The 13,659-nt window shown below is 38.0% G+C and overlaps 1 protein-coding gene across 5 annotated transcripts in view; it reads right to left on the bottom strand.

Annotated features, from left to right (window-relative positions):
• Positions 1–13,659, bottom strand: part of LOC126180278 (protein retinal degeneration B) — a 589,076-nt gene that overhangs the window by 202,261 nt on the left and 373,156 nt on the right. For all 5 annotated transcript variants that reach the window (XM_049924680.1, XM_049924684.1, XM_049924682.1 and 2 more), the window contains one exon: positions 3,741–3,934. In XM_049924680.1, the coding sequence (XP_049780637.1) occupies positions 3,741–3,934 (194 nt within the window). The remainder of the gene's footprint in view (positions 1–3,740; positions 3,935–13,659) is intronic.

The following is a 13,659-nucleotide window of genomic DNA, read 5'->3' as shown; positions in this document are numbered from 1 at the left end:
TGAAGAGTAGATGGCAGTTTCAATGAAGCAATAACAGGAATAGGATTAATGGAATATGCCAATTTAAAAGAAACTGCTTTATAAACACACAAGTTTCTACTCTGTGGCTGGAATCCGTGCAGAATACCATGGCCAGTGATTGTGCAGATGGCATGGCACGGCATGCCTGCGGAGAGCAATAGTGTTGGTGGTTACGGGCAGGTGCCATACTGTAAATACCAAGTGCTGGAGGGGAAGTGTCATTCTAAAACTGAAGCCTATGCTCACATTTTTTGAAGATATTAAGTGAGGCCCTTCCATGCCCACATTTGCATGGTAGCCACTCAAAAAGATCTACTGTCACCTCTGCTTTGGTTAGTAACTACAAAGAATTTCACCACAAATGCAGAGATTTATTTTCGTCTGGCTTGTTCACAACTCATAGCTTTCAGAGAAGCATCATGAGTGGCGAATTTTGAGTAAAACCTACACATTTCTCTGGTTGCCAAGTTACAATTTGCTTCTTTTGCCAAAATACAGCAGAGTTTACACAGTCTCACCTCACTAACATGTTGTGCAGACGCAATTGCAAGAGGATTCTGAAACAACGGTTTATTAAGTGAGAAAGTGAGGAAAAGTAAGGTCAGGATCTTATGAAAAATTACATCCTCAATACAAAATAAATGTGTAATGTCTTCACTTGTGTTGTTCCAATTCATCGAAAAAGTGTGCAGTTAGTAGAATAACATGACAGATAATGAAGTTTTGCATAATAAGGATATGGAAAAATCCTCTCCCCTTTGCATGCTGTCATCTGCCAAAATCTCATTTTGTTATATCAAACCATTTATGAAATGTGAGGAATGCTGTGGATATTCCACTCTGGCTCAGTGCCATCCCAAATGAGTATGTTATGTCAGATCAATTTTCTCAAGATTGGTGACAGACAGAGACCTCCACCCAGGCCTAATAAAAATTCAGTGTGTTTGCTAAATTTCACACATAGCAAAATATTAAGTAATATGCACCAAATGCAAAATCAGAGAGACCACTACTTTTCATCACAAACCTTTTAGAATTTCGCACAGTGTCTTACTTCAATGTAAATATCACAATAACTGTGACCATTAATGAAATGAAGGGCACATCATCATCAACCTGATGTATAAAGCTATAAGTAAAGCAAAAATAATTTTTTTTATTGAATAGTTTCTGTAAAATCATTTGAGAAAGATTGCAGGCCATGTGCCTCGATTCCATTATCGTCAACCAGCCAAAAAATGGCAACCACTGTCACCCTCCCCTTCTGGACAAATCCAGCACCCTGGATGAAAACTAGTCACTGTGCATTGACCACCGTATCCTGCTGGGGCTCTACCAATGACCAAATAATTTCTAAGAGCAATTATGGGTTCCCCTGCATCGCTTCTAACAGTCTTAAATTGTTGAAAATTTCAAGAAAGTTTAGAACTGATTTTTTTTTTAAGTATGACAATAGACCAGACCTCTTATCACTATTAGAACTTTAGAGTGAGATTTACTGATGCCATTTATGGTTCATATATTGTCCACAAAATAATTTAAAATTTGATTTCATTTGCCTCTGATTCATTCCAAGTGACTGAGAATAACTGGACACACATTCATAAATCAATAATTCATGTATGCCGAAGCTTTCATAGTTTGGTGTCATCTTCCTTGTGGCTACCATAATGTGCATTAGACCAGTCACCAATACCACTTTCATTCAGTAGAGTCAGGGAGATGTTTTAAGGCTACACAGTTCACTACTCCAATAAATCACTGCATAATATTATTTTGCCAAATGACATTATAGAGTATTACAGCATGCTCAGTGGCTCAATTATTGCTGGTACCAAAACTCAATGGTAGTAAAGAGGCAGTACTTTCTTTCCCATTACTTGGTTTATCTGCATGCAAACATAGCACCTATTTTAAAAGAACCATTTTTAGGAAACTATTGTTGAAAATGCTGTGAACATGGCTACAGGAGAATGGCCTTCAGACAAAATGCAAACAAGTATCCATTTCAGGAATGTACACATGCATTTAACAGAGGCTGTAATGTGAAGTTACTGCATCCAGTAAGGCAGTGTAAAAATTTTACATTAACCCAAAATTTTAAGGAAATGGAAATAATATTATCACCAGAATAATGGTGCACTTTATGGAATAACAGATTTCCATACCCATTTGGCACAACGGAAAGGTTTTATCTGGCACAGTTATGAGAGTATGACCTCTGTCCAGTACCGAACACTGTATGGTCTAGTAACTGATCCCACAAATACAGAGGCTGATCTCATTTGAAGTGCAGAGCACCAGTGATGGTGTGGCATATGTTACTTGTTACTGGGAGCAAAAACCCAGCAAGAATCAAATATTAACTTGTAATTATTGCAAGAGTTTCTGAAATTCACATTAGTAAATATTAAGTTTGGAAGCAATGGAAATGGAGAGAAATTTTACAGAAGTCTGTTACACAATGTAGTGATAAATTAATGAGGACGTCTGGACAAGGCAGAAGGGCACACAAAGTGGGGGAAAAAAAAAAAAAAAAAAAAAAAAATTATGAAGCCCAGAATGAAGCATCATTAAAGGCTTTGTAAATTCCATGTGTAGGGATCAATAGATATGAAGAAGAAAGGTATCGCACACAGTTTTACTTCAAAGCTAACGTCTAGCTATTGTTTCCGAGACAGATTTATGTGGAGTACTGAATGGGACCACATGTAAACACTCTACCTACTTGCCAAATGTAAAATACATTGCATGCCTAGAGATTCAATTCTTAAAATAGATTAATTTTACTGCATGTTAACTTGTACTACAAATAACCAATTACTATAATGTTACATTATGGCTTGTGGCTCCTTATGCAAAGCTGTTAAGAGATAATGTCATGTAGCAACAAATAAGATGGTCAAGATTAAATAAATAGTGTAATCTTCACACAAACAAGAAAATAATATACAACACACCTAAAGATCATATGCAAAACAAAATGCATAATGGAAACTGACTACATAAAAGAATTGACAAATGCTTTCTCTCTTGCAGACAACTGAACTTCACAATGGACTAAACATCATCAGGTTTCACAAAGCTACACTCATTGACACATAGTTAAAAAAAGTAACATAAATCTGAAATAAACAACAAACTGAACATCAAAGCTTCCAAGTAACAGTATGCCCTCCAGAAATCACAACATGGCCCATGTTTATGGTAAAATATGATGGTTATCAAGAATTTTTATAGAAGAAAAGAAAAAAAATGTACAGAGAGATCTGGTGCTGCAGGACAAGGAAACTGTGTAGCATACAAATTTTGACAGCTCTATTACTGTAAGAACCATTGTTTTACTTTTCCAAACAATGCACTTAATTTCTTTCTTTTCCTTTTTATTTCCCTTTACAGAATAAGGAACTTCTTAATGCCAATCCCACAGAAGACACTGTACCAGCCACATTATGATTTTTGGAGTTTAATGAGTACTGACATATTATCAAAACACACACACACACACACACACACACACAAACACAAACACAAACACACACTCTTTCTAACAATTTCTTCTGTGTGTAGAAAAATGCAGATCTAACTGTTACCTACAAAAAGCACATCAGTCAAAACATACATTGCATGAGCTCAGTCAATGTCATTAAAATACAAATAAATAAAAGCCTCACAAGACTGGCACATCCACAACAACGTATAAGCAGTGAAATACATACCTTGGCAGTCAAAAAATTCCTCCTCACTGCCAGAGTCAGAGTCCCGGACAATGCTCTCCATACGCCAATTAGCCACCTGCAAGTTGAAGCTTTTGCTGGAGGCAGAACCCGGAGAGTGCAACGCAGCTTTTGAGTTGCTACGAGACCAGAGTGTATGTCTTCCCTCAGCATCCCTTGGTGAAGAATCTTCAATCCTACAACATCAAAATCACTTTTAAAAGACAAGTCTTTTACACTCAATTGAGGTGTCTTCTACAGCGTCACAGACACTATGATTTTTGTATTTAAAGCAGCCAATTAAGTTCTTCATGGAACTACTTACAAACCTCATGATCAGACGTCCAAGCTTGTTATGGAACAGAGACTAATTATGTTTGTGAGTTACAAAGATCATAAAATCTGTCAGAAACCAAATACTTCTCACACTTCTATGATTTGATGTATTTCCCTCCTTCAGTTAACACTTTACACAACATTCAACGGTTCAAAAAAATTCTTTAATTTGAAAGTGCTCTCAGCTACCACATTTTATTTTCCATCAGAGTGAATAATATTTTGTCACTAAAAATTTGCTTTTAAATATGGGAATAGGAAGAAATCAGAAACTGTAAAGAATAGCATGAAGTTTTAACATAAACAACATTTCTCTTAGTAAACAATGTTTAATTATGAGTATATCAGCTATCTAAAATCTTTTTTATTAACAAGAAAAATATCTTCTTATATGACCTAACTTATGAAGTTATCTAACTTGTGCTTTCTAGACTCAGTTACCATTTTCATGATCAGGGAAGTACAGGAAATTTGATTTTTGGTTGTGTCCTATGGACACAAATCAACATTTTCTTGAACGTGTGACTGGTAACTACTGTATAAACCAACCTTAACCTGCAAAGGGACTGTGAGCTGGTCAGAAAAAGGGAGCAGAATTTTCTCCAAACTATGGAATGAAACTGAGCTGCAACACAGTTTCTGAAGACAAGGCAGTAGTATAGCAGTGCAACGAAGTCTAGTGAAATGATCCTTCCACAAAGCTGAATCACAGCTTGGTGGGAATTTCTTTGCTTGGCCTACATGTGGTGTCAATATGAACTACATTTTATTCCTATTATGATGGCATTTGAAACAAATAACACCCACGGCACATCAAAAGAAACAGTATGGCACATTTTGCGTGAACAACAATCTATGGTAAAGGTTTCTTCAGAATTGTTGTCACATTTGTGCAGTGCTGTCAAAAAGTCGAAGAGAAAATAATGTTTTTAATGATGTTAGGACCACCAAACTATGCAACTGAATCTATGAGCCAATTTCTTAATGTGCACATTGTGTAGGCCTATCTCTTCATGCCAGAAATACAACCATAAATACAGTTGTGGTTGTAAGTTAGCTGTCCCGCATAAAAAAAGGCGTAGTTTATTTCATATACCAGAAATATTATGGCCATAGTTTCTTGGGTGAAAAAGGATTTTTCTCACTGATTCACATACAGAGTACAGCAATAACAGAAAATACTCCAGAAGTCTTTTAGACAAATTGGATAAAAAAAAGCATTGAGAAGAAGCCTACACAGAAAAAGGGGGCAAATCAGTTTTCATCATATCTACAAAATGTGATCAGGCTATGTGCAACATGTATACAGAGCATAAAATATTGGAGTGTTTTCCTTATGAAGTTGATTTGGCACATTAGAACATTTTATTGTGTTTGAGCCCAGTGAAAGGTTATGACAGTCATAGATCAGTATATCTGCATACTTCTCATTACCACACTTCACTAGTAGAAACAATTACCTGGAAAAATGTTAGACAACATACAATTACTTAAAACAGGTCTAAGTTGCAAGATAAGCACATTTTTCAGCTGTCTTTCACTGTCAGTTTATGAACCTTTCACTTTCCACTAGTACATGTAGCAATACAAATCATCATACAGTGTGTAGTGTACTATGCAAGTCTCATCCCCCCCCCCCTCCCCCCCACCTCTTTTCTTTTCATATTCCAGGCCCAAATTTCTTTTTAGTGTTGTGGTCATTAAGTGAGATGTATGATGTAAGATGTAGTATGTTTTTTGACTCAGTTTGGAATGTGGGCTCCCAGAATTTTATGAAAATGGCTCACTGCTATCTACACTGCCCCACTTGCAACATTTACCAGAGCACTTTTATGAACATTTATCTGAAACCTTTTACTAGCTAAACAAGTCTGAGTTGAATCACACCTCTATACTTTGAATCTTTACTATCTCTTTCATCAATCAAACCTGGAAAGGGTCCCAGGCTAATCAACAGTACTCAAGAACTGGTAGAACAAGAGTTCTGCAAGTTAACAAGTTTCCATGTGCACTACACTTCCTCAGGAATCTTCCAGCAAATCTGAGTGTGGCATCTGCATTCTCCACAGATAAAGTTTTGTGCTCCCTTCTGTCTTAAATCATTTCAGACAGAAGATTCTAGATACTTGGCACCTGTAACTGATTCAAATGACTGACTGTCAATCACATAGTCAAACAGTATCAGAACTTCTCATTTATTTACATGTATTACATTAACTTTATTTACATTTATAGTCAGTTACCAATCTTTCAACAAGGCACTGATCATCTCCAAGTCTCTCTGTATTTCATAACAAGTTCTGACAATGTCACCTCTCTGTTGACAACTGCATCGTCTGTGAACAGCATCATATGGTTACAGATGTTATAAGATAGGTCACTGTTTCACAATTCACATTACACACTCCTAGAAGCTGTAGAGGGGACCTAACACATCAAGTTTTACACAGGAACCCATGTCCAGAAACATTCATCCAATGACACTATAGAGGTGCTGGCACCTGTAAATGTATGTATATAAAGGGCATGGGATGATGTTACAGACTTTCTAGGATGACGGAAAAGGATAAATGTATCAGTTTGAGGTAAGGTTTTCCCATACCAGAAACACACAAGTCAGAAGCTATAAACCGTAACTCTTCTCATATCTCTCACACTGGAATACATATACTGGTACTGTTGTTGCTAAGATTGTAGGATAGGCAACTTTCAGTCCACTGTCAGAGGTATCAGAATGGTTTTTGCTTATAACTTTCGACTCCTTCATTTCCAGTACTGACTCATTCATTTCCTGTACAGGGACCCTAACCTTCTCCAGCATCCTACAAAGTCTGTAACATCATAACAGAATCACCCTGTATATACATAAATGTACAGGTGCCAGACCTGTTTCTTTGACACACTGTTGCATCACTGGATTTACGGACATGGGTTCCTATGTAAACTTGATTTATTAAGTCCCCTCCACAATCTCTAGAAGTGTGTAACATGAATTGTGAGACACCTTTTATGTAATGTCAACAGTAGTGCTCCTATCGTAGTACCTTAAGGTACACCAGACATCTTATGATACTTCTCCATTAAGTTTAACATGTCTGCTAGGAAGTCTTCAATTCAAATTAGTATCTGCTCATATAAGTTCTGCATCAATATGTTTTTCTTACAAGGTGACAATGTGGAACTATATCAAAGGCTTTCTAGAAATCAAGACACACAGCATCAACATGAGCTCTGCTACCTACTGTCCTCAGTATCTCATGAATGTCAGATCAAGCTGAGTTTCAAACAACTGGTGCCTGAGCTAACCGTGCCAATTTGTACACAGGACTCGTTCAGTCTACAGAAAAGTTATCTTATGTGAACACAATATATTACATAATTTCATAAGAAATCAACATCTGTGGTATGCATGTACAGTTTTGTGTGTGTCTTTTTTAAGTATTCTTTTTGTAGATAATGACCTGTACATTTTTCTAGTCACTTGGCAGGGAGCTATGTTAAACTGATGCTAGAAAATTGGTCAGCATACTCCAAACATAATCTCATGGGCACATCATCATGTCCTGTAAACATTCCTCTATCAAACAATTTCAGCTTGTTTTTCCAGTTCTGTATTCACTTACTTCTGGTGAAACAGTTTCAAAAGGTAGACTTTTGTATTTCGGTCTTGATTTTTCTTCCACTTTGGTACCACCAAGGCTGATGAACATTTGGACAAATGATTTTGTTTCATTAACTGATTTTATATAGCACCAAACCTTTTTACAATTTTTGAGAAATCAGCATGTAAGATCTTGCTTTTGCTTCACACACAGATGTCCTAATGCACATTTTGAATTCATTTTCTTTTATATGTAAACTGAAATGCACTTATTGAGGCTCAAAAATGTTGTGAGGCAAAAATAAGCATACACAAAAGAAAACCAATACACCAATATTATATTTATTGCTAATACCTACTTCTATACATGCAATAACGTGTAAAAAAATTGTTGTTCGAGTTTGAAAGTAATGTTACTCGACTAGGACTGATAAGTGAACAAGACTCACATCAGACCAACGCAGTAGAAATTTGTATGTAACTACCTGCCAGCATGCTCTGACTCAAGTGCATTTCATTTATCATTGGGCTTAATCCACACATTTGCAGTCATTGATATAAATGGGCCATGGGGAGTTCACGGAAGATGTGTTGTCATAATCTATAAAGAAATTGGTGCTCTGGCGATCTTGTGGTTGGGATAATCTATTAAATTTTGTGCTAGTAATGTATTGGAAAAATAATTTCACTTCTGCATCGATAAGGTCTTCAAATTATTGACTGTGTTTGCACTATTCGCAGTACCTAGACATCATACGTATGAGGGGCATCAAATGAAAACCAAACACCTGTCACAATGGGACCATGGAATGGTTCATTCAGAAGTAATCAACGTACATGTTAAGACATTTATCCCACTGGGAGATGAACAGTTCCTGTTTCATGGGATGCGATTGGTCACTGATGGATCCACAATTACACCCACTTTGCACTTCCTCGTCTATCAGATATCAATGTCCATGCATGTCTCTCTTAAGGTTGCCAAGCCCTCACGCTCAAACTGGTGGCACCATGTTTTGTCCCTTGTGGTGATATGGATAGAAACACATTCCCTTCCTTGAGGCACAGAAGCAAATGACTCAGACTTGACATCATTCTGTCCATCCTTTGTCAGGTGATGTGGCACCCACTTCACACAAATTTTGTAGTAATGCAAGTGGTCTTTGATGATGGCTTCGATGGAGCTATGGATAATGTCAACCTGAACATGAATTTCATCCTCCGTGATTCATCAGCCTCCCCAGATAAGACCATCAGTCCACCCAACCACATCACGAATAACAGCTCGATGGGTTTATCCTGGGTGTGGATCGTCTTGCAGTGATGTGTGCCTTTCCCGAAATCATCTCTGCCACTACGACACACGGCAGGGACATTCAATGTTCACCATACACAGAACACATGTGACAATGTATTTCATGTACTCCAGCACTCTAAATCAACAGAAAAAAATCAAACCTCTCCTTTGCTTGCCTCCTTGTGAACAGCTGGATAAGCACACTAAATGGGTCTGCAAACAACCCACATGCATGAACCTGTGATGTGGCACTATGCCTTTTCCCTATCACAAAGGTGACAGTATTGAAATGTAACAACAGTGGTGCCACCTGTCTTGCAGACTGTGTATTATGTCGGCTGTTCAGTTTTTATTTGACTGCTCCTTATACTAACATGTAGTTAGGGTAATTCTAAAATTCACAAATTTTTATAGGATGAGTTTATAAGTGGTATAAATGGTCCAAAGAGGGTTGAGAAGATGTTTAAGATGAAGACCACCCTGGACGCCTTAGCGCATCAATTACAATATGTAAGAAGTAAGGAATGTGGTACCAAAAAATCACCGAATAATTATCAGAGAGGTTGCTGATGAAGTTGGTATATCTTATAGCTCATGCCAAGCAATTCTGTTGGGATTTTTTGGTCATTAAACGTGTGGCAGCAAAGTTTGTTCCGAAATTGTTGAATTACGACCATAAACAATGTCACGTAGACACAGCTCAGGAATTGTTGAACAAACTCAACTATGATCCAGAACTTCTTCTAAAGAAGGTTATAACAGGTGACAGAACATGGGTATACAGCTATGACACCAAACCAAAGACCAAATCATCCCAATGGAAACTGCCTGAAGAGCCAAGACAAAAAAAAAAAAAAAATTTTTGGCAAGTTCGGTCACATGTGAATGTTCTTCTCACTGTTTTCTTCAATTACAATGGGATAGTGCATCACGAGTTCCTGCCTTATGGTTGTATGGTCAATAAATAATGCTACCTGGAAGTTATACACTGTTTGCTTGAAGCTGTCCAGAGGAATGACCAGAATTGTGGCAATCACTCATGGAAATTGGATCACAATAATGCTACCACTCACATTTCAATGTTTGTTCATTTTTTTCCCAACAAAATAAAACCATTATGTTGCCCCAGCTACTGTATTTGCTGGACATGGCCCCCCGCAACTTCTTTCTATTCCCGAGGCTGAAGAAAGCCATTAAAGGATTTAATTTTGCCACTATTCACACTTGAGATAGAAACAGAGTCACTGAAGGAGCTGAATCCCACAACAAAAGGGGAGTATGAGTAGTGCTTTCAAGATTGGAGAAAGCACTGGCACAAGTGTATTATAACTGAGCAGGATTTCTTTGAAAGGGACAAAGTTGATGTTGATAGATAAATAAAGATACTTTAGGAAAAACAAAAATTCGCATTACTTTTATATCACACCTTGTACATAGCTGTCACAAGTATCACTAGACAGAAACCTATATTCCCAAAATTCCATGTTTTTCAATTTTCTCCAGTTGTTCACAAATTTTACAAAAATTCAGATGGTGAAGCTAGACAGCAGTCAGAGTCTACTGAGTAAACAGTAATGCTAACTGCAATGTCAGATATGAGTTTCATTGTCAGTCCTGTTGCTCCCCATCATTTCAGCAACCAATCACCTGGCAATGCATGGACATCTGATCTAAAAGCTATTGTCTATGTATAAAAACATGACATGGGTCTCAGGCTCCTTCCAACACCGAACTTTATATGAATCAGGGACTTATGAGTTTACTCTGCAATTTATGAGAATGGACACCATCCGCCACCACTATCACACCCTAGGAGCTTCAGTTTAACTTGGGGGTGGATCTTAGCTTCTACATTTCTTACCCAAGATTGAAGCCTTGGCATGCACACAACCTTTGGGAAATTAGTTATCTTGTGCATCCCACCGGAGATAAACGTGAACATTTCTTTAAAAACCTACTTCATTAATGGAAACCATCAAACAATACAAGAGTACCTTGTAGTCATTTCAATCATTAACACTAAGTATATGATAGAAACCACAGATTGTGTATGAGTGATGAGAAGATGTGGGATACAATCTATAAGGCAACCATATAAAAAGCTGCAAAGAAGATAGCAGCAATATGACAAGAGTTGTAATATCTTACACTCTACACTCCTACACATCAGCAAAGATATTGTACAGCATCTACATGTCATAAAAAAGGCTGGACACCTTCGACCTGGCTGGATAATGTGGGTCTACATCAGCTTTCTTCACTGAACTGGTTTTTAAGTAGTGCTACTGCCAATAATTTTCAGTAACAATGAGGGAGTCCAGGACTGGGAGAATAACAACTGGAAGTGTGTCACTGCTATATGCAGTTAGCCTAAAGAGCAACTCTGAGTTCCAAAGATATTCATTACATGTCATTTCAAAAGGTAAACTCATTTGAGAAAAAACATGAAGTTTGCAGTCTCAGCAGTCAGTTGTAGACACTGAATGCTTTGGCATCAGCACCAGGAGAGTGAAACACTACATGTTATTTCAAAATATAGTAGAACACTTTTCATTATTTCCTATCTGTTTCATATTGTTGTTAAAAATATTATACTATTTTATTTGTTTAGTGTCTTCTGCAATCTAAAAAATGTGCTCAGTGTGGTTCTCACAGTTACTGTTTACTTTATTGCAGTTTAAGAGTGTGTTTTTTAGTTTACTGTAAAAAGCAGTGTCTTGTGTGGCAAAGTTGGATGTTGCCATGGTGTAATATGGGAGTAACATGCCAGGATCATGGAATGGTGTTTCTATGGGGTCGTTGTAGTGGGGAGACCAGTCAAGTATCAGATGAGGCTCTCCCATGGAGACATAGATTATGTGATCGAGCTAAGAGAATCATAGAGCAGAGAAGATAGATTTGTGCCCTTCAAGCAAAATCAGAAATGATGCATTTTGAATTAAATAGGTTGAAAGGGGAAAGAAACAATGGGAATAGCAAGAATGTAACAAGCAATACACAAAAAGAGAAAACCTCAGAATCACATTTTGAATACTGGTTAGCAATCAGTTTGACTTGTTACCTGAAACAGGGGATGAGACTCAACCTGTTTTTGAGAAAAGTAGAGTGCAGCACACTCACAGGAGCAACTTTAAGGCTAAGCTAGCAGAAAAGTCAAGTACAAAGAAAAGAATCTTTCTGCTAGGTAGCAGTCATAGAAGATGTGTATGCTAAATACTACATGGAAAGCTAGGTGTAGAATAGCACGTTACAAGCATCATGAAACTGAGTGCCAAGCTTAACCAGGTGACAGAGAATATGGGGCTTTGTGCAAAGATTTTGATGCAAATCATGTACTTATAGTAGGAGGAACAGGAAACAGGAAACAGCCTGGCTAACAGCTTAGAGTATTGATTGGCGACTTCGTGGCATGTTGTGTGCACCATGACCAAATAGTGGATAGAATTGGAAGGAAAATCAGCATTGGCCATATTTTGTTATTTTATTGTCGGCAAAATACGGCCAATGCTGATTTTCCTTCCAAAGTTTAGAGTATAGTACCAACAGCAACAACACACACTCGTATGGGGTTTGTGAAGATTCTGCAGTGCCATTACCATCCTCACTTAATACAGCTGTCAGCTGTATAAACTAAGAACTTAGCAGATTGCTTTCGTCTGAAACAAAGTCTCATATCTGTGCTGCACCTGCTGCTCCAGTGTTTATATGGGGATACATGGCCTGCATCGGAATAAGAAGGGAAAAAGACAGATTAGCAGAGCATCTTTCAGACAGTGAAAGGGAAGCTACAAGAACACGAGATAATATCTCTGTGATTACTGGAATCAAAAGGGCTTTTTTTTTTTTTTTGTTCAAGACAGGTTGTAGGGAGACAGTCTTTAAAGAAATCAGAACAGAAAGGAACCTTCACGTAGGACCACGTAACAGTTTCCAGAGAAGTAAAAGTAGTTTGTTTCATCAGGTCTTTAATGGGGTGATAAAAACAAGGCAGATGAGCTTCCTGTATATCCAGGATATGTGGAAGAAACTGCAGTCAGAGATGTTCTGTGCCCATCTGAACAGCATGTGTAACCTCAGGGATTGAAAAGCTAAACATAAAGGATTAGAGACTAGCATAATTTTGTGTATATGCCCACATGAATGTTACCCAGAGCATAATGAAGCCACCATCAACTTGTCTCCTATCTGCAGTACAGGTTTCAAGAAACTGTTCCCCTGGAAGTTTGGAAGATGACAAATTCGCGTCCTCCAATCAGCATGGTGAAGATGGTATTGGGATTCACGAGCCCATGCAACACACTGACACTGCACCAATGTCCAGTGCTGATGGTCATGCGCCCATTTCAGTCGTAGTTGTTAATATCATGGTATTAAAATTGGTACATGAATTGGTCACTGGCTGCAAAGGCCCATTACACACACTTTTACTCCATCCAGGAGTAATGTCTGATGCTAGTTCCACCACAGTTTGCCACCTGTCCTGTTTTACCAGTGTGCCCAGCCTACGATGTATGACATCTATAATGAGGGGTGGCTGCCTAACCCCATGATGTCTGGGTGTGGTTTCACCATGTGTTGAAGACACTCACCACAGCAGTCCTTGAGCCACAGCTCTCCTTGAACTCTCAGCAAGCCGTGCAGTTTCCAAAATGCTCATGCCGATCCACTGGGCCATCAGAATCTGCCCG

Source organism: Schistocerca cancellata, chromosome 1, assembly GCF_023864275.1.
Source record: "Schistocerca cancellata isolate TAMUIC-IGC-003103 chromosome 1, iqSchCanc2.1, whole genome shotgun sequence".
NCBI classification, from domain to species: domain Eukaryota; kingdom Metazoa; phylum Arthropoda; class Insecta; order Orthoptera; family Acrididae; genus Schistocerca; species Schistocerca cancellata.
The sequence above is the reverse complement of the archived record's forward strand: the minus strand, read 5'-3'. Positions and strand labels throughout refer to the sequence as shown.